Here is a 25,358-nt window from a genome sequence, read left to right on the forward strand (position 1 = left end):
AAATTTAATGCATATCAATTGTAATAATAATAAGCATGTACTTAAACAAGTCATATTTTGGTTTACCATGGAAATCATGTGCTTTTCCACAAAGTATTAACTTCCCCTTTATAGGTTCCACATCCTCACAAAGAGCATACAAGGGATTTTGTTTTGTACTTTGATAATTCATTAAGAAACTCATCTATGACTTTCACTGATAGCATTTTTTTTAGTATGTAGCCACGTGTTGAAGTGATCTAATCAAATTTCCAATTCCACACAATAATTTCCACATTCAATCATTGTCATAGCTATTGCATAAAATACTGATTCAAGTTCCATTTTTGTTGTATTATATTCCACCCCCATGCATCAAAGTAAGGGTTATTAAGAGACATTGCTTTAATGTCAAATAAGGAAATGTATACCTAAAACAATGTACCTTACAATCAAAGTTTGAGAGAAAAGCTGCAATTCTTTTGGAATATTGTTAACATGCTGTATTGAAGCTGCATATTGTTTTCAGTACAGAGTGCAGGGTGATATAATATAACAGCAGCGCCACATGGTGGTCATTAGCATATAGTAAATGTGTAGCAAGACGTCTAGATCAGTGGTTATGAAACTTTTTCGGCGTGCGGCCCCCCCTTGTAAATGGTGCATCCTTATACGTGCCCCCCAAAAGAAAATGTATGACATAAAACGTAATATTTGAATTACACAAAATACAACGCAGTGCTGTTGGCTAGTAGCCTTATTTATCTGAGATTTTATTACACATAATTTATGATAAATTAATTTATTTTATAAAATGTCAAAACCGGGGTCCTCCTGGCACCGTCCCAGGGCCTCTTGGGGGGCCACGGCCCCAGTTTGAGAACCACTGGTCTAGATATTAAAATGTCTATATTATGAGAATTGAAAAGGCTTGCTTAGTTATTTTTAAGTGTCAGTTTTAATAACTGGTGAGTGTTGTAAAAAAAAAAAGATAAAACCTGTGCAGTGTTTTCATAGTTAGCTAACAAAACTAACTTCTCTTGTACATTCCAACGGGACGATATGTAAGCGGTTACATGACAGAGCGTGAGGAACAATTCAAAATAAAAGTCATTAACACTTCATTCAACTGCCCACAGTGTTCAAAAACAATAAAATCTCTCAGCTCTTTATGCTGATCTTTTTTCCAAGCTTTATTAATATACCAACTTTAAAACGTAGATTTGTGCTTATTGTTACCTCTTTGCAAGTCGTTATTTGATAAAAACATCTGCTAAATTAAAAAAAAGTCCACATACAAAATTAAGTTAAACATAAAATAATTACTTTAAAACAAGAAGACAAATCTTAAATTTAAGCATTAGTTAATTTGTACCCTATTCGGCAAAAATTATTTTTAAAAGAAATCGACGTTCCCATTCATTATGTTTGACTGAATTTAAATCGTTAGCTATTATAAACACATGTAATAAATATTGTTTTAAATATTAAAAAATAATTTCCCCTAGAACAAGGACGACCCCCGAAAACGACCTACACGTGAGGACTTTTATTATAAAATGTTATGTGTTTTCATAATCACGGCTCTCTAGGGTCAGATAAGGTACAACTTCATACATTCCGTCACTATGCCAACACTAGGACCGCTACAGCGTAATGTTCTTTAAGTTAAACTAATTTAAACATGCGGATAGTTGTGATCGGGTCTTTTATACTGTCAATAGCAGCTGCTTATTACATCTACGTCCCTCTGCCCAGCACTATATCAGAGCCATGGAAGCTTATGTTTATGGATGCAATATTACGTGGTATAATGCAATTGGTAAGATTTTGTATTTATTTACATTTTATACACAAACAATTGTCAAGTTGTGTTATTATTTTTTTATGTGGATGCATTAATTTAAACAAGAGTAGAATGATTGTCATTAAGTAGTATTATTCAATACCAATTTTTAGAACTACTTTTTACTTTAAATAAAAAAAATGAATTCTGTAATGTTTTTTATTTTTATAATAAATCTTAAAAGTGTGATGAGGATTAAGCAGCAAATCCTGGAGCCGACCATTCAAGGATTTGAAGCATTTTGATGCTTTCATGCTTTTAGACATTAGATAAATACATGTATATGTAGAGGAAGAGATAAGGAGAGTACAGACTGTACAATTTGTATTTGTGTGAACTTTAAACACATTTTATAACACAGAGATTGCTGACCATACAGTATGGATCATTTCATAATCTCCTCATTATGGCTTCTCAGTAGTAATGGAATTTCTCTCCAAAGATTTGCTGACCCTTTAAGAGGTTTAATAATCCTGCTGTTTTTTTTTCACTTTTAAATTTTACTCTTATAGAGTTTTCTAGCTCATGATCTCGGACTGAGTCGACCCTTCGACTTAATGAGATATGCTGCATCATGGGATGTGATAAGAGGTCCAATATCGAACCCTAAAATTCGGGTCACAGATACTTCTTTTTCTGGAGTCCTGGCACAAGTATTTGAGCCCACTTCAACAAACCGGCAGCAGCGTTTGAAAAGAGGTGTCGTTTATTTCCATGGAGGTGGATGGACGCTTGGCAGTGGAAGTAGGTGATACTGTAATATGGGCTGATTTATTTCTTTAGCTCATTAGCAGTGCAAAAGTCATGGGTTTACACACATACTGATAAAAATGCAATGGGTTTAAGTGGCATTGCAAAATTCTGGGAATTTTTAAAGCTGGAAATTTTCCATGGATATTAATGGGAATATAATGTGAATTTGAAAAATTGCTGTTGCCTATAACAGGGACTTAAAATCCTAATTTCTACCCTGCACATTCCTCAGTCACATGCACACAGCACACTGCTTACTTAAGGGCCATTAGGCCACACCCCCTTCTTTTATAACATGCACAGATCATTTCTTGCACACAAAATAATGTCAAAATGTCCCTCATACATTGCATGTATTCACAGAAATTACATACATTTGTTTAAAACTTTCTTTTGCTGTGTGTAAGCTATTGTGCAACAACATTATACAATTGAAAAGACAGATACACTGACTGAGAAAACATTTAGGTGAGATTATTAAAAAAAAAGTCTAAAAATGACCTTCCCACACACTTACTATATTACAATTTATTTAATACCTTATTACATTTAAATTGTGTGCTTTTACTTGAGTAATGTTAATGTACTTAAATATAAAATGTAAAACAAAAACATATTATTTATGACATGTAATAGAGTAAAAATTATAATAATATGCTTTAGAATGTATTTTTCCAATGAAAAACACTGATAAAATACAAATACTTGAAAAATACTTTTAAGTAGAGAGTAAAACTCTGCTTGATTGTGACCCTAGCAACTTACCAAACCACCTGTGGTCTGTGGACGTTGACATGAACGATCAATTTACTTCTCCTTTCGGTGTTTTTTGGCAGTCTGTAAAACGATAGCTCCGAATTCTTGTTAATCTGTTAGTACAGTCTATCGCACAACAGCTTTTTCCCATTTCGGCCCGTTTTCACCATGTTTTCATCTATGTCGCGCTGTACTCAAATGCTGCCGCTCTCTCTTTTGCCACTCAGTGGGCGTAACTGCAGTCCCTCTCGCCAACAGTGACGTCATGTGCATACCCTCTATTACTTAAAGGCGGAGTGCATAATGTTTGAAAGCCAGTGTTGATATTTAAAATCACCTAAACAATCACGCCCCTATCCCAATAGAATCTGGACCTTCTTTTCCCCACACATACGCAACACAGGCAACGATGTCGGTTAGAAGACACGCCCCTTACTGCTCATTGGCTACAAGTGTGTTTTGGTAGGTGGCCCGACTCCCTTTTCCAAAGCGTTTTTCAGAAATTGTGCACTCTGCCTTTAATGAAAGAATCAATTAAAGTTCTACTTATAATTAAAGGTGCAGTGTGTAAATTTTAACGGCATCTAGTGGTGAGGTTGCGAATTGCAACCAACGGCTCAGTCCACTGCCCAACCCTCGCTTTTGAAATGCATAAAGAAGCTACGATAGCCACCACCGGACAAACATTTCATCACATCATTTCAGACAACTTAGTAAAAAGGTTTGTCCATTACGGGCTTCTGTAGAAACATGGTGGCACAAAATGGCGATTTCCATGTAAGGGGACCCTCGGTGTATGTAGATAAAAACGTCTCATTCTAAGGCAGTAAAAACATAATGGTTCATTTAAAAGGTCTTTATACACCCTTGGTAATATAGTTTTGTATATTATTTTGGTTTTCTTTCAAGAGATCCTTCTAAAAATTACACACTGCACCTTTAAATCAGTCAAGATGTCATTTTTAAAATTTGTATTGCATGCATGTTATGTTACATGTTATGACCAAATAAAATGTTTATTTATGTTTGTAAATGACATATTTATCTTAATTTCCAAATAATTCCCATAAATTCCCGTTAAGTTTCCAATTTGGAATATTTGCAAAATTCCCCAGAGTTTCAATGGAAAGTTTCATGAAAAATTTACCTGAAACTTTTTGCCCCTTTGCAAGCCGAGCTGTAAGTCACTTTGGATAAAAGCATCTGCCAAATGCGTAAATGTATATACTAGAAAAGTGAAAGTAATTTCTTTATCTCATTTTTCAATTTTTTTTTAAAGAGATGCAAACATATTTTCTTCAGTGCAGAACTATGGCTGAAGAGTTGGATGCAGTTGTAATATCTATTGAGTAAGTAAGGCTTCTAGTATGGTCTACTGCATCATCAAATTGTAAAATTTTTACAATTCTTAAATTATAAACTATAAATTCCTGCATTCATTACTATAATTCATTTTAATTTAATATTCAGGTACCGTCTGGCCCCGGAGGCACGATTCCCAGATCAGTACAATGATGCTCTTTCGGCCTCGAAACATATCCTGACAGCGGAGGTGTTGGGTCGGTACTCTATAGACCCAGAAAGAGTGGCCGTGTCAGGTGACAGCGCTGGGGCCAACCTAGCCGCTGCTGTTGTGCAACAGGTATGAAGCAATTCCTGTAATGTCTTTGTGCATGTGTTTTCATCTTTGAGAGCAGACAAAGCCAAAAGATTGAAAAAGAAAAGGAAATATTTCCCTTCCAGTTTCCAAGACACTAAACGTCTAACCATGTTTGTTCTAACCTTGTCTGTTTGTTCACAGATGGCCTTGGACGACAGCATTTCTATTAAGTTCAAAGTTCAGGCTCTTCTCTACCCCGTTCTTCAGGCTCTGGACTTCAACACACCCTCCTACCAGCAAAATGGCAACATTCCTATCCTACACCGTCCACTAATGGTTCGATTTTGGCTGGAGTACCTCAATGGAGATCCTAAGCTTGTTCCGTCTTTGCTGGCTAACAACCACACAGCTCTGAATCTGGGTCAGGAGATAGCAGCAGCTAAAGCTAAGATCAACTGGACCCAGCTTCTTCCAGTGGCCGTTCAAAAAAACTATAAGCCCGTGGTGCCGCTTCAGGGTGACCCAAAGCTGGTGGAGATGCTCCCAGCGTTGCTGGATGTGAGAGCATCTCCTTTATTAGCTGAACAGGAAGTGTTGAAGGGTGTGCCGCCTGCTTACATCCTGACCTGTGAGCATGACGTTCTGAGAGACGAGGGATGGATGTACGGCAGACGACTTGAGGAAGCTGGAGTGCCCGTCACCATTGATCACTATGAAGATGGTTTTCATGGATGCACAAGTTTTGCTTTCGGGCCCTTCCGATTCTCGGTGGGATTGCGGAGTTTTGGGAACTACATCCATTGGCTACTTAAGAACCTCTAGCAGTTTTTTAAGGCACAGATTTCATAGTTTTCTATTTTGATGTTAAATATATTTTAAGTATATTTTAAAATGAATCATTTTAGATTGAAAACATGCAATGCAACCATTCAATGCAACAGAGTATTTGTGAAGAACTGAATAGGAACAATACCACTGACACATGGCTTCTGTACCTCTGAATTAAAATAGTTTTAGTAACAATAAACTATTGTTTCAGTATAAGTGCAGTACTACTACTTTGTATTATGGGTAATGCCATGAAATGCAAAATGATCCAGATTATGCAAAGAGGCTTGTGTGTTGACAGACTGTTTCAATACATTTCCAGGTCAGAAAAGGTGGAAGGGATTTTCTCAATCCATAGAGCATTTTATCAGAAAAAACATTTGGACAAGTGGACAATCCAAGATGAAACGTTTGTGAACGTTTACAAGTACACTAAGATATAGATACCTCAGATCTAACGGATATGGACTAAAAACCACAAAACACAAATTTGAATCTATGAGTTCTGTAAAACATAAAGTAAAACAGGTTTAAATTTAGAAGCCTTTGGAAAGATTAAGCTCATCCATTTCTTTAGGATTTATTTTCACATTCCTCAAACAAATGAGAAAATATGTGTTTAAACACACAAACACACACACACACACACACACACACACACACACTGTGCTGCCTGCCCTAGTTTTTTGCAGCTGAATCTAGGCATGACGTTGCACAGATGTGCATTACCATGCTTCAAGAAGCAACGGTGGTTTTGTATCATAATGAGAAATACATAACATGTGGTTTTATTATTATTTATTATTGTTTAAAATCATTTTAAGTATTCCTGATTTTTACAGTTTTATCAGTACCAACTGATGAATGATGAGACTACATTTTGATTTGAACCTTACCAGTTTTGCTGTATTCTGATAATTTTATTGTCTCCTTTATGATTAAGTGTTTGTGTTTAACCAGTTGAAATTTGTTTTAAAATAAAGCATCTGCTAACTGTAAATGCAAATATACAATAAAGAATAACACATTGTTATATTTCAAGACCCAAAAATGAGTTTGAAACAATTGATGGTATTTGTTTGATCATCACATTGTCTATGAGCCAGCTTAATGACTTAATAACTTTTCTCAACCTAATATGTGATCTGTTTTTAAATCTACTTCATTAGTATATAATGTCATGTAATGTTTAATGTTTAATTATACATTAAGATGTATGGTATTGTTATTATGCACTTTTCTTATTAGAAGAGAGTCCGAAATTAAATAAATATAGTATAAGTCTAAACTATTTGTATTAAATATTTTACAATTTCACAGCTGTTCAGAGTCAGGCCTAATGTTGCACAGTTGTGACGTGCAGTTAAAACATCTGAAACAGCGCCTGAATATAGTTTCAAAATAAAAGTCTAAATATATGGGAAAACAACGCTTGATATGAGAAATTAATATTTTTTATGCATCCAAACACGAAATAAGATATAATTTTAAAACGACAAACAAAGTCATACAAGAGGACCTTTTTTATTGAATAACGACATCAAATACAAAAAAAAAAGACATTTTGGTCAATGCCACATGAACAAGAGGTAGTCACATATGTTACCAGAGAAGAAAGAATGAGAAAAAAAATTACAAAAAATGAGCACTTTTAATATATTGCATGCTTTTAGACCTTTTTTTACTTTCCAAATTATCCAAATGTCAAAATAAAACAACACATCAGATACACCAATTTCTACCACACGACCCAATTTTCTACTAATATAACTTTTCACATCTTTCAAAAAAATCTTACAATGATAAAACAGATGCAAAATTGTTTCTTTTCCTGTCCACAAAATTCACAAGCATATAAAATATTAAGCTTAAATCCATACAAGAGGACATTTTTTTTATTGCAAGAACATACATACTAAAAAGTAGAGACATACAGTATATCAATAAACACAAGAGAAAATATACAGAAAAAAAATAAATTAATAAATAAATTAAATAAAATAAAATAAGAGGACACAAAACAAAGGGGCTATCACCTAAACAGTATCAGATGAAGAGGTCAAATGTAGCACAAATCCTTATAGCTTTCTTATTAGTAGAGGCTGATATTACATTCAAGTAATTTTGCAAACAAGAGGACCTTTAATGTAGAATTTGCTGTGTGTTCGACGTAAGACATCAAAGTACCGCGAGATCGTTTCGAAAGCCGGGCTCTCGCGATCGTTTGAGCTCAGAGGCCAATCGGTCTGCGCAGCACTGCATGATGTTTGTGTTTCTAAAGGTGAACTCAAGTGTTGTAATACACACCCATTTTGTCAAGACTAATTTCTTACACGAGAACACCTTTGTGGACATTTAACAGAATAATGCGAGTAGTTTTGTTCGGGACGATTTTACTGTCAATAGCAGTCGCTTATTACAGTTATCTGCCTTTACCCAGCACTATATCAGAACCATGGAAGTTAATGTTTACAGATGCAGTAATACGCGCCATATTGGACGTGGTAAGATTATTTTTCTGTTTACATTAATATCAAATAGTTGTATATAATTTATTTTTGTAGATACATAAAAGTCTTCCATACACTTGGCTCATAATGTTTACTTATTTGCACTTGAAACAATATGTATTTTATTTTGTTTTTAATTTATGTGTAGGAGATATTTGAACAATTATGCTCTTTGATCTTTCTTGCAGAGTTTTTTAGCTCATGATATTGGACTTTGTCATCCCTTCGGTTTTGTTAAATACTTTATGTCATGGAATAAGATACACAGTCCACAATCCAGCCCAGGCGTCCGGGTCACAGATACGTCATTTGCTGGAGTGGAGGCGCGAGTGTTTGAATCCACTTCAGAAAGCCTTCAGAAAGATTTAAAAAGAGGAGTGGTTTATTTTCATGGAGGTGGATGGGCACTTTCTAGTGCAAGTAGGTGATCATTTGCATTGCAGTACTTAACTGGTTGTTAAAATCCACATGATTTGTAAATACAACATTTAAAATGTATTAATTACCATATTTTTTACCAATTCTATTATAAAAATGATTTATTTTCACTCCTGCATTAAGCGATTTGCATTTCCAATGGGTTTAAGCACCAATTTGAAGTTTAAGATATTCAATCTCTATTTTTTTTTCAAGAGATGCAAGCATATGACCTTCAGTGTAGGAAGATGGCCGAAGAATTGGATGCAGTTGTTATATCTGTTGAGTAAGAAATGATGGATATTTTCCTAGATCTTGTAATTTATTACATTATTTTAGTTACAGTTAACTACCAATTGTGTCTTTTTTATTTGTTTACTCAGGTACCGTCTGGCCCCGGAGGGACGATTCCCCGATCAGTACAATGATGCTCTTCAGGCATCAAAACATATCCTGACAGCAGAGGTGTTGGGTCAGTACTCTATAGACCCAGAAAGAGTGGCCGTGTCAGGTGACAGCGCTGGTGGGAATCTAGCTGCTGCTGTCAGCCAACAGGTATTCAATCAGAAATACATTCACCTAAAGGATTATTAGGAACACCTGTTCAATCACCCATTAATGCAATTATCTAATAAACCAATCACATGGCAGTTGCTTTAATGCATTTAGGGGTGTGGTCCTGGTCAAGACAATCTCCTGAACTCCAAATTGAATGTCAGAATGGGAAAGAAAGGTGATTTAAGCAATTTTGAGCGTGGCAATTACTGGGATTTTCAGGCACAACCATTTCTAGGGTTTACAAAGAATAGTGTGAAGAGGGAAAAACATCCAGTATGCGGCAGTCCTGTGGGCAAAAATGCCTTGTTGATGCTAGAGGTCAGAGGAGAATGGGCCGACTGATTCAAGGTGATAGAAGAGCAACTTAGACTGAAAGAACCACTCGTTACAACTGAGGTATGCAGCAAAGCATTTGTGAAGCCACAACACGCACAACCTTGAGGCGGATGGGCTTAAACAGCAGAGGACCCCACCGGGTACCACTCATCTCCACTACAAATAGGAAAAAGAGGCTACAATTTGCACGAGCTCACCAAAATTAGACAGTTGAAGACTGGAAAAATGTTGCCTGGTCTGATGAGTCTCGATGTCTGTTGAGACATTCAGATGGTAATATCAGAATTTGGCGTAAACAGAACGAGAACATGGATCTATCATGCCTTGTTACCACTGTGCAGGCTGCTAATGGTGGTGTAATGGTGTGGGGGATGTTTTCTTTGCACACTTTAGGCCCCTTAGTGCCAATTGGGCATCGTTTAAATGCCACGATCTAGCTGAGCATTGTTTCTGACCATGTCCATCCCTTTATGACCACAATGTACCCATCCTCTGATGGCTACTTCCAGCAGAATAATGCAGCATGTCACAAAGCTCGAATCATTTCAAATTAGTTTCTTGAACATGACAATGAGTTCACTGTATTAAAATGGCCCCCACAGTCACCAGATCTCAACCCAATAGAGCATCTTTGGGATGTGGTGGAACGAGAGCTTCGTGCCCTGGATGTGCATCCCACAAATCTCCATCAACTGCAAGATGCTATCCTCTCAATATGGGCCAACATTTCTAAAGAATGCTTTCAGCACCTTGTTGAATCAATGCCACGTAGAATTAAGGCAGTTCTGAAGGCGAAAGGTGGTAAAACACAGTATTAGTATGGTGTTCCTAATAATCCTTTAGGTGAGTGTACATGCAGGGTAGAATAAACAGGAAGTCATTTGTCACCTAAATGCATCCTAAAAAATGCTTGAAATGATTTTACTTCATCTGTCTTACCCATAAACCATCAGCAATTTCTTTATTGGCTAGTTATCCCAACCCCTTGCATTGCTGCTTTCTTTGTAGTTAATCCAAGCACAAAATGTTCCCTCAATTCCTGTTCCTCAATTACATATTTTTTCAAAGACAACTTTATTAACAACCAGATTCACATTTTTGTCTGTTTCTTCACAGTTGGCCATAGATGTAAGTGCTCCAATTAAATATAAAGTTCAAGCCCTCGTCTACCCCCTGCTCCAGGTTCTGGACCTCAACACTCCCTCCCGCCAGCAAAATCGCAATATGCCTATCCTGAAGGGTACCCTCACGGCCCGCTTTGTACTAGAGTACCTTAATGGATCTCAAGACCTTGTTCCCTCTTTGCTGGCTAACAGGCACTCAGCTCTGAATCTAGGTCAGGAGGTAGCAGCCGCCAAAGCTAAGATCAACTGGACCAAGCTTCTACCGGTGGCCGTTCAGAAGAACTTTAAGCCAGTGGAGCCGCTTCAAGGTGACCCAAAGCTGCATGAGATGCTGCCAGCGTTGCTGGATGTAAGAATATCTCCTTTATTGGCTGAACAGGAAGTGTTGAAGGTCGTGCCGCCCGCCTTCATCATGACCTGTGAGCATGATGTTCTGAGAGATGACGGACTGATGTACGCCAAACGACTGGAGGAAGCTGGAGTGCCTGTCACTGTCGATCACTATGAAGATGGTTTTCACGGATGCATGAGTTTTGCTTTCGGGCCGTCTCCATTTGAGGTTGCAGTGCGAAGTTTTGGTAACTACATGAAGTGGTTGAAGGAGAACCTGTAGCAGAGGTTTTTTTATTTATGTAGAGACAAGATGTTTCCCTTATTAAATATATGCTGGGTTTTTTGTTTCATTTTTGCATTTGAACTATAACACAGAAGAGGGACAAAGTAAGGACTTTACAAGACATGTCTTACATTAAATATAACACAAAAAAGTACAAGAAGATGTGAAATTACAGGATATTATTGTTAAAGTCTAGAATGACACACATTGCCAAATAAGGTATGTTGTCATTTTTAAACAATAATTGCACATTGTGGTGAAAATGAAATTGAAAACAAAAATGAATGTAAAAATAAAATAAATGTGAAAATTTAATGAAATGCCAAAACTACTGAATCAAAGGTAATGTCATTCCACACATTAAAGTCATGTTGTCCACTACAGTGGACATGTCATAAAATAAAAAATAAAAAAATATTCTTTGCAATGTGGTTGTTAAAACCCAACACCTAATTGTTAAAAGAAAAAAGAAAAATTTTTGAAATTTTTTTCCCTGGTTCTCAGTAGTGATGCACCGATGTATCGGCCGATTTTTGATGAATTTGAAACCATCGGCATATCGGCAATAGCAGAAGAAAGGCCGATACCGATTGTTTATTAATTAACTGCATAAAGAAATCCATTATATGTAAAAAATGAGTTAATAATGTTAATATAATAAATGCTGAATAGCAAAAACCACCTTTGAAGGTTGTCATGCTGTCTTATTATATTTGTTTTAGCTTAATTTGTGCCTCTCTTATTATGTTGGTCATTTGAATGTTAATTAGATCCAATCCATGTTCAGTAAAAATAATTTGATGCAGAAATAAACTAGCTAATAGACCAACTGTATAGTATTGTATACAAGTGTTTAATATCGGTATCAGCCAGAAGTTGTCTGTTTAAATCGGAATCGGCCCAAAAAATCCTATCGCTGCATCCCTAGTTCTCAGGAGTATATTAGTGGTGGCAACTTCTCCATTAATCTCATAGCAACCGGAGGTAAAAATGCCTCCGTCGTGTGCAGTTAGGGGTGTGTAAATGGTCACACACCTTAAAACAAGTTTTTACCTTTCACACAAGTAAGACTTAACAGTTGATTCTGGTTGTGTTAGATCATTATAAAATTATTTTGATAGAGAGTTGGCAACTAGAGGCAGACTATTAATACCTAGAGATCTCTATTAAGCTCTGAATGTTAATACTTAATAAGAATTCATTCACAAAGTTTAATTTTTTTATCAAATTGTAATGTAATATAGTAACATAGTAAAAAATAGAGTAGACCTTCTACTATAGCGAAAATAAAATTGGGAAAAATATTCCAAAGTGAGTGTGGGCTTGTCAAATCTTAGCCAATTTATCTCAAATAAACAATTTAAGGAAAGCAAAATCTAAAAAAAATGTAAACAACCACATTCATATTTGTTTATAATTATTTTATCATTTTTAGTGCCTCTTATGCTTTCAAATAACAATCTGTCAATATCTGCACACAGATTTTTCAACATAACAAAAGATCAGGGTGAGTTAATCTTGATATACCTTCAGCTTTAGAAAGAAGGGTTGGGTGTCTTAAAGAAAAATCTCTGTAACCATGAATTGCATTTTTTTTCTTAAACTGGGCCAAAGTTCACTCTGCACCTGCCTGTTTCATCTCTTTACATATGGAAAAACAAAGATAAGGCACGTGACTATTTGAGAGTTTAAAGAGAGAGAAAATGACATGTTTTAACAGCTCACATTTGTTAAGGTTTAAATTTAAGTCAAAAGCAAACGAGAAAAACTTAATATCAGTCGATATCTTCATCTTTTTGAAATAGAGTAATCGTCAGCAAGCTGGCTTGTAAGTAGATGTTTATCTGCAAGATGAATAGCAGTAGACAACCATTTGATAGAAAGGATGAAAGAAGTTGTGCAGCCAACAGAAAAAGATAAGGCGATACAAGGTGAACCCCCTTTGACAACTGAAATCTAGGGAGAGGTACCGCATTTGACAATATAAGGTGTTGACAGGCCTGGATTGGCCAGGACCGGGAGAATTTCCGGTGGGCTGGTCTGTTTTTTTTTTGGCTATGCGGGCCAGTGTTGTCATGCCACTGGGTTGAAGGTCATGACAACTTGACATTATCAAGACAACATAACTGACCACTTTTAATGATACAAATTGAATTTGTCTTTAAAATGTCATTAAGTTTTAATACTCTGTCAAATAGTTTTATAACAACATCATGAATATTTTTCAGTTCGTAATGTTTTTTAAGTTTCCTCCATGTGTTTAACAAATAAAATCAATCATTTAATAATAATAAAAATAATACGAATTATACTGTACTGCATTTGAAAACCGATTCACCTAAAATTAAATGAAAACAGTACAATAATGGGTTAAGCCATGCAGCATTGGGTCCATATTGCTGCAAAGTTCATTTCAGAGGAAGACCAAGTTCTGTTAGTTGTCAGTTTTTAATGTATTCTGTAAAGTTAAGTATAATATTGTGACGTGTCTGTTGCATTTTGTTAAGGTATTTAAAATTATTTGACATAGTATTAACACTTAAAGGAATATTCCATTTTCTTAAAAGAAAAATCCAGACAATCCACTCACCACCATTTCATCCAAAATGTTGATGTCTTTAATTTGTTCAGTGGAGAAGAAATTATGTTTTTTAAGGAAAACACCGCAGGAACTTTTTCATTCCAATGGACTCCAATAGACACCAACAATCAACCCCCAACTCAACACGTAACAGTGTTTTTTCAACGGAGTTTCGAAGGACTATAAACAATCCCAAACGAGGCATAAGGGTCTTATCTAGCAAAATGATTGTCATTTTTGACAAATATACACTTTTAAAGCACAACTTCTCGTCGAGATCTGGTCGTGATGCGCCAGCGTGACCCCACGCAATACGTCATGACGTCAAGAGGTCACAGAGGACGAACGCGAAACTCCGCCCCAGTGTTTACAAGTGTGTTGAAAGAGGACCGTTCCTTCCTACGTTGTTGTATGTCAACTGATACTAGTTAATGTCTTTGTGTCAGTTTATTGTTTACTATGGTCCGCAAATGTGCGTTTTATATATGTAACACGTGACCTCCCTACGTCACTACGCATTTTACGTTAGGTCGCGCTGGACCGGATCTAGACGAGAAGTTGTTCTTTAAAAGTGTATATTTGTTATTTTTCTTGTCAAAAATGACAATCGTTTCGCTAGATAAGACCCTTATGCCTCGTTTGGGATAGTTTATAGTCCTTTGAAACTCCGTTGAAAATGTTGAGTTAAGTATTAAATGTTGGGCTCTATTAAAGTCCATTAAAATTAGAAAAATCCTGCAATGTTTTCCTCAAAAAACATAATTTCTTCTCGACTGAACAAAGAAAGACATCAACATTTTGGATGACATGGTGGTGAGTAAATTATCTGGATTTTTCTTTTAAGAAAATGGACTATTCCTTTAATGACATTTAAATGAAAGTTTAATGTAATGTTAACCCATAAAGCTAGGTAGTTTCTTAAGTTTGATAAATATTCTGCTATGTCATGTTTATGACAGTTTGATGTTCATGTCAAGTTGTCATAAAGACATTTCAAACAATCAAATGTCATATTTGCATTAAAAATGACATCACTGAACAAATTAAACTTAATGACAGTTGTCATTAAGTGCACAAAATCTCCTTCATGTTCATGACACGTGTCATGTCATGATTATAAAGGTGTTATGTCAGTCTTATGAACACCCCATTTAAGTAAAGTGTTACCATATTCTCAAATAAAACAGTTTTGATGACGTATGCAGCCTAGTTCAGATTCGACCTCTGGAGGCTCCAGATTGAGAAACGGCCAGTGAGTGAGCGATAAATGCCATCCCAATACCTTTAGTTACAATGACTCAGCAAATTACATTAAATTGACTAAGCAAATACCATTGTAGTGATTTTTTAGGAGTGATAAATGCCAATGCCAATACCCTTAGTTACAATGACTCAGCAAATCACACTTGATCAAAAATGAGATCACTTTGTATTGGACCTAAGTTGGTAATAGGAAGTGGGAACCTCCAGCTACGCGACAAAGTACAGAAAAGTTCAACTTTATAAAAATGATGAGTGATTTTCAGGAGCGATAAATGCCATCCCAATACCTTTAGTTACAATGACTCAGCAAATTACATTGAACTCACATACCTTTTCAAAAATGAGATCACTTTGTATTGGAAGTATAAACCTAAGTTGGTAATAGGAAATGGGCATGTCTAGCTATATGACAAAGTACAGAAAAGTTTAACTTTATAAAAAATTTAGGGGTGGTAAATGCCATTTCAAATACTCTTTAGTATTTAGACTCGGTTCGGACAGTATATTTAATATTCATGGCTATAATAATATTACAGCACTTTTAAGAATGTCTTTATTTTAATGTAGTAAGACAATGAACTCTAACTCAAGTGTGTATTTAACTCAAACAAAATTCTTGTGAAATGTTTTGGGGTTTATTATTTCACTTCATGCTTCGACGACTCTGTCCTCGCGTCTTTACTCGATTGCAGAGGGTGGAGCTATGCACGAGGAAAGGAAACGCCCATCTTTGCAGCGCTTCCTACAAGTTATTTATTGAGGTTAGAAACTGTTGCGGTACACTTGTCAAGACTGACGTTTCATATACAGGTCCACCTCTTTCTACATTTAACAGAATAATGATGTGGCAAATATTGCTTTTACTGCCGATAGCAGTGGGTTATTACTTTTATCTGCCTCTGCCCAGCACACTTCCAGAGAAATGGAAGTTAATGATGAATGATGCAGCAATAAGGACCATGATGCACGTGGTAAGTATTATTTTTATAGTTTGCATTTCTCTATGTGGTTACATAAAAGTCGTTCATGCATGCCTATCACTGCTGAAAATACAGTACAGAAATTCTAATGGATTTGTATGGAAACTTCAAAATGGATTGCGCTCACGTTTGAGAGTCCTACATAAAACGCATATGTAAAAAATGAAGAATGTATGAATAATAAAAAACAAGGGTAAAAAGATAAAGGAGCTAGTTAGTGTGATCAGCTTGATTCCTGCGGATCCCTTTTCCACTTTCTGTGAATGATGCAGCAGAAGCTTAATACTACTACTACTACTACTATTTACTATGTGCTCTGGTAAGTTTTACTTTCTTTGATATTTTATACAATTTAGATAGCTGTAGTCAAAGCTTTAAAGTGTCAACACAGTATCCCCAATGATGATAATCTCAGTTAAGAATTCTGGGTGGAATTTTATTAAAGGGATATTTCACCGAAAAATATAAATTCTGTTATCATTTACTCACCTTCATGTTGTTACAAACCTGTATAAATTATTTTTGTTCTGATGAAAACAAAGCAAGATATTTTTTAGAAATGTTTGTAACCAAACCATTTGTGGACCCCATTTACCTCCACAGTATTCTTTTTTCTACTATGGAAGTAGGGTGACCATACGGGGACGCGTCCTGGACAGCATTTCCGTGCATCATTCAGAAGTTGTATTTGTTGACCACATACGCCATTCAGTTAAAAACATAATACATACAATCGTAGTTTCATTCTTACCTTAAAATGTAACGGTTGCTTTTCTGTAATAAAAATAATAATCCTCTATGACGTATGCGGTCGACAAATACGACTTCCGGAAGACGCACCTGAAATCCTGGCCAGGACACGTCCGGGAAGAATGGCACGTATGGTCACCCTAATGGAAGTGAATGGGGTCCACAAACAGTTTGGTTACATACATTTCTTCAAATATTTTGCTTTGTGTTCATCAGAACAAAGACATTTATGCGGGTTTGTAACAACATGAGAGTGAGTAAATGATGAAAGAATTTTAATTTTTGGGTGAACTATATTTTTAAGGTTATGTCTGCAGTGTACAGTGCATATTTCGCATGATGGGAAGATAATCCCTTTTGTCAACAACTTCAAGTTTTATCTCTGAGGGTGTGGATGTGAGCTATGTGAGAAGACAAAGTGGACAATCCACAAATATGCTGCAGAGCGACACAATTTCGTTCGTTTCAACGAAAGCCTGGCGAAATCCAACGACAATGGCTGTTTCTCAGCTTCCGGAGCCGGAGGTAGCATACGTTATCAAGTGTGGTTTATTTTATCAAGCGTGGTTTATTTAAGTTACGTTTGCTAGTCAAAAGCATATTACAACAATGTATGATTAACTAAGAATAATAGTCAACTTTATAATTGTTAATATTCTGAAATAAGACAGTCTTAATAATATGCAGCCTATACAGATGCGACCTCTGGAGGCTGCAGCCTTCAGATTGAGAAACGGCCATTGAGTGACCGTTAGTGATTGGAAATGGGCACGTCCAGCTATGCGACAAAGGACAGAAAAGTTCAACTTTATACACATGAGTGATTTTAAGAAGCAATAAATGAAAAAACCAAACCCCTTAATTCCAATGACTCAGCAAATTACATTGCATCACGCATCTTATCAAAAATGAAACCACTTTGTATTGGAAGTAGAAACCTAAGTTGGTGATAGGAAGTGGGTACGTCCAGCTACGCGACAAAGTACAGAAAAGTTCCAATTTATAAAAATGATGAGTGATTTTCACAAGCGATAGATGCCAGCAAATTACATTGCAGATGATATTGTTGAGTCAGAAAGATATTGAAACTGTAGAACAGGTTCTTGGCAACACTTTACAATAAAGTTAACATAAATGCATGAACAAACATTAAGCAGGTTTTTCAGCATTTATTAATCATTGATAATAAATTAATGCAAAACAATACATCATTTTAAGCAGGATTCTGTTTTTATTCAGCAGGGCGTGCCATGTGCATTTCATTCGGACATGTTTTTAAATCATAGGCTAAAGATTTGATTTATTGGTAACTAGAATTTCAAATGCTATCAATGTTAAATAAGCCATTGTCAAAGATGAATGGTTAAAATGTCAGTTGCTAAAAAAACACTACATTCCATCAGGAATTATACCAATACAATACTGAAATACATTTAAATCTTTTTATTTAATTCTTATTTTATTTCCAGTGATCCACTGCTGCTCCAAAAGAGGAAACACACATGAAGGACTGTTTACTTTGATTTTTTTAAACTTCTGCTAGAATAATCTGTTAGCACCTCATTCAGTGTTTGCTTAGTTCTTATTTGATGTATCAATAAAATTAATAAACTGCTCTGCATCCTACTGTCCCACTTGGAGTATTTGTCGAACATTGCTGCGGGGAGGGCAGGAAGCATATCATCAGTATGATTTTTGGCTATGTCCATTTGTGCTTATCAGTAGAAATAACGCTCACACAGTAACATACCGGTTTTGTACTTGTCACAACGTTCCACGTGATACGAATCCACAGGTCAGAGTTCAACCAAGAGTGTAACATTGCTAGTAAGCAGCGACCTGCAAAATATTGTTGCGGGCAATACAGTGGCTCAGTGGTTAGCGCTGATACCTCACAGCAAGAAGGTCCCCGGTTTGATCCCCGGCTAGGTCTCCCTGGGGGTTACCTCTCACATGCCGAAAACACAATTTAGGGGAATTGTGGGGAATACCAAATTGCCCTCAACCTGTGTATGGATTAACCGGTTCTCACCATGTATATAGCTACAGATGCTGGAACGGTGTAAAGGAGAAATAAATAAAAAAACAATGTTGTACAAGCTTGCGTTTCTGGTCTGACACTGAAGTCAGTGGAACAACAAGTCTAATGTGACCATCCTTTAAAGGGACACTCCACTTTTTTTTGTAAAAATTAGCTCATTTTCCAGCTCCCCAGAGTTAAACATTTGATTTTTACAGTTTTGGAATCCATTCAGCTGATCTCTGTGGCTGGCGCTAGCACTTTTAGCATAGCTTAGCACAGGAGTGGGGAACCCTGGGTCCTGGAGGGTCACTGTCCTGCATAGTTTAGTTCCAACCCTAATCAAACACACCTGAATTTCACTTCCAAGTGATCCTGAACACTTGAATTAGATTTTTCAGGTTTGTTTCATAAGGTTAGGAACAAAACTCTGCAGGACAGTGGCCCTCCAGGACCCAGGGTTCCCCACCCCTGGCTTAGCATAATTCATTGAATCTGATTAGACCATTAGCATTGTGCTAAAAAATAACCAAAGAGTTTGGATATTTTTATTATTTAAAACTTGACTCTTCTGTAGTTACATCGTGTACTAAGACCGAAGAAATTTTAAAAGTTGTGATTTTTTTGGCATATATGGCTAAGAACTATACTATGTTGATGTAACATGGCTACAGCAGGCGTAGTGATATTACGCACTGCCTGAAAATAGTCCCCTTGGTTACTTTCAATAGCAGTGGACTATTTTCGGGCAGTGCGCAACATCGTAATATCTAGCTGCAGCCATTATTAAAAAATATTAATAATTATTTACATTATGGCTAAGACCTGTATCTACAGATCTCAGATTAATATAAAATGTATTTGAGTTTTAAAACATGTTTTGTCCCTATATATTTATAATGGTCTCTGTGGGTCTCTACTGGTAATCTACTGGTGACATGTTATCTAGGAAATGGGAACCAGTAGATCTCCTACTAAGACCCAATAGCTTATAATGGTAATTGCAATATAAACTAATTTATGGTATTTTTCATCAGGAAAATTTTTGTGTGTTTGGCCTATACTGGTGGTATATTTATGTGATATATTTAAAAAAAATTCTGCTTTTTGATCTGTCTTGCAGAGTTTTTTTGCTCACAAACTCGGACTGAGCCACCCCTTCAGTTTTGTGCAATTGGCTATGTCAGGGGATATCATAAAGAATCCCGAGTCTAGCCCGGGCGTCCGGGTCACAGATACGTCATTTGCTGGAGTCGAGGCGCGAGTGTTTGAATCCACTTCAGAAGGCCTTCAGAAAGATTTAAAAAGAGGAGTGGTTTATTTTCATGGAGGTGGATGGACCATTGCTAGTGCAAGTAGGTGATAATAGGCAGTACTTTAAAATCCATGTGATTTATGTGAATACAACATTTAAAATGTATTTATTGTTTACCTAATCTATGATAAAAAAATAATTTCTTTGTCACACCTGCGTTTATTAATTAGCATTTTACCACCAGTCTTAAGATATTCAATCTTTATGTCTTCAAGGGATGAGAGATTATGACACTCAGTGTAGGACAATGGCCAAAGAATTGGATGCAGTTGTTATATCTGTCGAGTAAGAAATGTTGAATATTTTTTTAGATCTTATAATTTGTTACATTATTTTATGTTAAAATTAGTAAAGTTTGTTTTATTTGTATTCTCAGGTACCGTCTGGCCCCTAAGGCACGATTCCCTGATCAGTTCAATGATGCTTTTCAGGCCGCAAAAAATATCCTGACAGCGGAGGTGTTGGCTAAGTACTCTATAGACCCAAAACGAGTGGCTGTGTCAGGTGACAGCGCTGGGGGGAATCTTGCTGCTGCTGTCAGCCAACAGGTATTCAATCAGAAATACATGTATGGTGTCTACATCGCCAAATCTATGCTAATTGAGTTTACTATAGACGGAGACAGAGTTTAAAAAATAAAAAGGAAGTAGTTTTCTAAAGAAATATGTTTAAAGCATCAGTACTTTATTCATTGGCCAGCTATCCCAACCTGTTTGCATTGCTACTTTGTGTGTAGCTATAAGCCAATCACAAAATGTTCCCTCTACCAGTCAGTAGGATGTGCTAAATGTCATGTTTTTAAAATAGACTAGTCAGTGGGATACCTGTCGACTATGTTTCTTTAAAAATGCAGACTTAGTTCCCTATAGGCTGGTTTTACCTGACTAGATTAAGAACATGTATTATTATTTATAACATAAATTATATATAGGGTCACTTCATGGTAAATTAACAAAATTTTGGAAACTTTTGTAAAGAGAAAAGCACTTAAATTAGTTTTTTATTAAAAAAAATTCATCCTCATGTTGTTCAAGGTCTGTATGAATTTCTTTTTTGTGATGAACACGAAGATGTTTTGATGAATGATGGTAATCACTAGAAGTCAGTGCATCCCATCTTATTAAAATGTCTACATCATTTATCACAGTACTTCTGTAGTTTTTGTTTTTCCTACAATAAATCTCAATTGTCTCAAAATATCTTCTTTTGTGTTTATCAGAATAACATAAGGATGAGTAAATAATGATAGAATTAACATTTTTGGGTAAACTACCCCTTTAATAGGTACAATGGTAGCAATTTATTTTACAGTACGCATACTTACCTTGTACATATATGGTACATGTACTTACAGACAAATATGTGGTACGTACAGACAAATGTGTGGTATTTACTTTTGAGTATCTACATAGTAATTGGTAAATGGTATTATTATTACTGTACTTACCAGTGGTACATATTTTATTATTAGTTTATTTTTAGTTATGTAACTCTAGATAAGTACTGGGTAATATCAGATACATACTTACAGTATATGTATACTGTAACTTTACAAGAAACACTACTGTACTTACAAATGAATTTACAGTATTTAGTACTTAAAGACGCGTGTGGGTGTATGACAGGTACTTATAGTGTACATATATGATAACTTATAACAAACACTACTGTACTCAAAAACTGTATATACACAATAAGTGGGTAGTACTTACAGGCCAGTGTAAGTTAATGGCAGGTCCGTATAGTGTACATATAAATTTATGATAACTAATAACAATCACTACTGATGTACCATTTTTTTACTCAGTATATTTGTCTTTTATTGTACCTTTTAAACCCCAGCATTGAATACCATATACATTAGGGAGGGTACATGTATACTATGTTATAACTTAGGTGGTAGGTCCTTTGTAATAACTGTGTAAAAAGCAACACTTTATTTTACAGTCACGTTTCCATGCAGTTACAATGTATATTTACCCAGTAGTTAAAGGTGCAATGTGTAGAATCTGCCGCTAGAGGGCGAAAGTATCAAAACAATAACAATGATGTAGATTAAAGGGGGGGTTCAATGGTATTTCAAGCATTCTGACTTATTAACACAGTTATAGAGAACGTCATTGACAGGCGACTGACTGCACTGCCCCGTGTCACCGTTTAGAATGGCTTTTTTCTCACGATTTACAAGTAGTTGAAAACATTAGAGATATTGTAAGTAATCAGCTTAACAGAATATATAACACTGGCCTAATGTTTTTTTTGGATATTTTACGGAAAAAATATCTTACAAATTGTACCTTTAATATGATATTGAATGCTTTGGCTTACAATGAAGGACAAAGGTACTACCTCTAAGTACTACACATTTACCATATACAAGTTCAGTAGTGTTTCTCGTAAATTAAAGTATACATATGTACCCAGTACTTATGTAGAATTGCATAATAAGTACTAAGTATGTACCATTGGTAAGTACAGTAAGTATTTAATTTAATTACTATGTAGATTCTCAAAAGTAACTACCACACATTGGTTTGTAAGTACAACATATTTACCAGTTCAAGATAAGTTCACGTACTGACTGTACAATTTCAAAATTTGCACTGTACCATATAGGCCCTATACATGTAGATATATAAGGCCCTATATGGTGCACAAGAAAAGTTTTTTAACAACTAGAATCACATTTATTATCTGCTATTTTACAGTTGGCCGTGGATGCAAGTGCTCCAATTAAATTCAAAGTTCAGGCCCTCATCTACCCTGCACTCCAGGCCCTGGACTTTAACACACCCTCCTTCCAGCAGAATCGCCATATCCCCATCCTGAGAGATCACCTCATGGCCCGCTTTTTATTAGAGTACCTTAATGGATCTCAAGACCTTGTTCCCTCTTTGCTGGCTAACAGGCACTCAGCTCTGAATCTGGGTCAGGAGGTAGCAGCAGCCAAAGCGAAGATCAACTGGACCAAGCTTCTACCGGTGGCCTTTCAGAAGAACTATAAGCCAGTGGTGCCACTTCAGGGTGACCCAAAGCTGCATGAGATGATGCCAGGGTTGCTGGATGTAAGAGCAGCTCCATTATTAGCTGAACAGGAAGTGTTGAAGGTCGTGCCGCCCGCCTACATCATGGTCTGTGAGCATGACGTTTTGAGAGATGATGGACTGATGTACGCCAAACGACTGGAGGAAGCTGGAGTGCCCGTCACCATTGATCATTATAAAGATGGATTTCACGGATCCATAAACTTTGTTTTTGTGTCCTCTCCATTCGAAGTTTCGGTGCAAAGTTTTGGTAACTACATGAAGTGGCTAAATGAGAACCTGTAGGTTTTAATTTACATATAAGGGACAAGATGTTTTCCTTATTGAATACATGTTTTGATGTTAAGTATTTTTTAAATGTGGAGAAATAAATAGGCATATATAATGTTTCAGGACCTCACAACTGCTGTTACGACAGAAATGAATTTTGGGGTAGTGGGATTAAAGGGCTTTGGAATATTTAATGGCTTAATGTGATTTATAAATGATTTATGCAGGGCTAAAACGGATATACTAGATTTTACGTGAGGTTATGTTGGACACTGAAACTAGTTTATTTTTATATGCAGTCATAAACACTGGAATTAAATATACAAGATTGTATCTGGAACCCAGTCTGTGAAAACCCAGCTAAAGTCTTTTTTGTGTTTCACTATTTTCTACATAAAATCATCATACATAATGTAAAGAACATTCTGTAAAAATATAACCTTGATATCGTTTATATTGACTGGGGAAGGCCAAAGACTAAAATGCATGTTTAGAAAGCCATGTCTATGTTAATGCTCCTTATTTTATAATGAGATTTTAACCTGGATTTTACAGACATGGTCATATAATATTATTATGAAACAGTATAAAAACAAATGTCTCTATTTAAAAGTTAGTGTATATATTAGAGCTGGGCATAGACCAATCCAGATCAATCCCATACAAAATAAAAGTAATTTTTTGCATAACATATGACTTTGTGCTGTGTGTAATTATTATGTATATATAAATACACACACATGTATGTATTTAAGAAACATTTACATGTTTATATATATTTATTATATGTTTATATATTCTAAATTATATAAAAAAACGTTATTTAAATGAAACATTTCTTAAATGTATATATGTATGTAGATGTATAATGTATGTGTGTGTGTTTAAATATACATATATATACACACACACATATATATATATATACATACACTTTTTGTTGTATGAGATATGCCCAGCCCTAGTATATATATATATATATATATATATATATATATATATATATATACTGTATACACACATATATATATATATATATATATATATATATATATATATATATATATATATATATATATATATATATATATATATATATATATATATATATATATACATATATATATATATATATATATATATCTTTATTGTCCAGTAGGTAGCACAAGCCAGGCTATAAAATATATACTGTACATGTTTACATATAGGCTACCTTGTATCTGTTAAAATACAACACTGTTGGGAAAATGTTTTACCTCTGTCTGGGTGATGAAGAACATCTTTGGCAGTTTCTTCGCTCTTGGCAGTCAGCAGTTTTGACATAAGGGAATTTCCTAAAAACTGAGCAGTGTGGTGCTTTAAAGAAACATGAGCTGGAAGGGAGCCGTGGAGGGAAACTATCCATCACTGTAGCGCATGGGAAACGCCGGGGGTGCAGATAAGCTCAGTGGAATGCTGCCGCATGATGTTTTTCTACTTACCTGTGAGAACTTACTTGATTATTTTACTTTGGTGTATTCCTCTAATTGAGAGCGTTTTGAATCAATTTGTCTTTTACACAATAAAACACATGAGAAGGGAAGAGATGGATACTTTTGCTTTTCTCATTTTTTGCCATTCTTGTTTTTGTCATTTTCTCTTGAGATAGAGTCTTGCAATTTTACACGTCTTTCATAGTGTTTCAGATAAGATCTTGATGTACACAGATTTGCAAAGAAAATAAACATTTTCAGCTGAAATGTTGGTAACAATTCTACAACAATAAGGTTGTATTTGTTAACATTTGTAAATGCTTTAGCTAAATAAAGAATA

At 35.5% G+C, this 25,358-nt stretch overlaps 3 protein-coding genes across 3 annotated transcripts; all 3 read left to right on the top strand.

Annotated features, from left to right (window-relative positions):
* Positions 1-1,559: 1,559 nt before the first annotated feature.
* Positions 1,560-5,978, top strand: nceh1b.2 (neutral cholesterol ester hydrolase 1b, tandem duplicate 2). Its single transcript, XM_055182225.2, has 5 exons — positions 1,560-1,801; positions 2,338-2,569; positions 4,614-4,683; positions 4,805-4,976; positions 5,136-5,978. The coding sequence occupies exons 1-5, from the start codon at positions 1,664-1,666 to the stop codon at positions 5,754-5,756; spliced, it is 1,233 nt and encodes a 410-aa protein (XP_055038200.2). The 5' UTR covers positions 1,560-1,663; the 3' UTR covers positions 5,757-5,978.
* A 2,032-nt stretch (positions 5,979-8,010) lies between these two features.
* Positions 8,011-11,380, top strand: LOC129426078 (neutral cholesterol ester hydrolase 1). Its single transcript, XM_055182226.2, has 5 exons — positions 8,011-8,266; positions 8,461-8,692; positions 8,906-8,975; positions 9,073-9,244; positions 10,700-11,380. The coding sequence occupies exons 1-5, from the start codon at positions 8,129-8,131 to the stop codon at positions 11,318-11,320; spliced, it is 1,233 nt and encodes a 410-aa protein (XP_055038201.2). The 5' UTR covers positions 8,011-8,128; the 3' UTR covers positions 11,321-11,380.
* A 4,534-nt stretch (positions 11,381-15,914) lies between these two features.
* On the top strand, positions 15,915-24,239 carry LOC129426079 (neutral cholesterol ester hydrolase 1). The gene is made up of 5 exons (XM_055182227.2): positions 15,915-16,138; positions 20,041-20,272; positions 20,448-20,517; positions 20,609-20,780; positions 22,941-24,239. The coding sequence occupies exons 1-5, from the start codon at positions 16,007-16,009 to the stop codon at positions 23,559-23,561; spliced, it is 1,227 nt and encodes a 408-aa protein (XP_055038202.2). The 5' UTR covers positions 15,915-16,006; the 3' UTR covers positions 23,562-24,239.
* The last annotated feature ends 1,119 nt before the right edge of the window (positions 24,240-25,358 follow it).

Source organism: Misgurnus anguillicaudatus, chromosome 25 (assembly GCF_027580225.2).
Source record: "Misgurnus anguillicaudatus chromosome 25, ASM2758022v2, whole genome shotgun sequence".
In the NCBI taxonomy this organism is placed as follows: domain Eukaryota; kingdom Metazoa; phylum Chordata; class Actinopteri; order Cypriniformes; family Cobitidae; genus Misgurnus; species Misgurnus anguillicaudatus.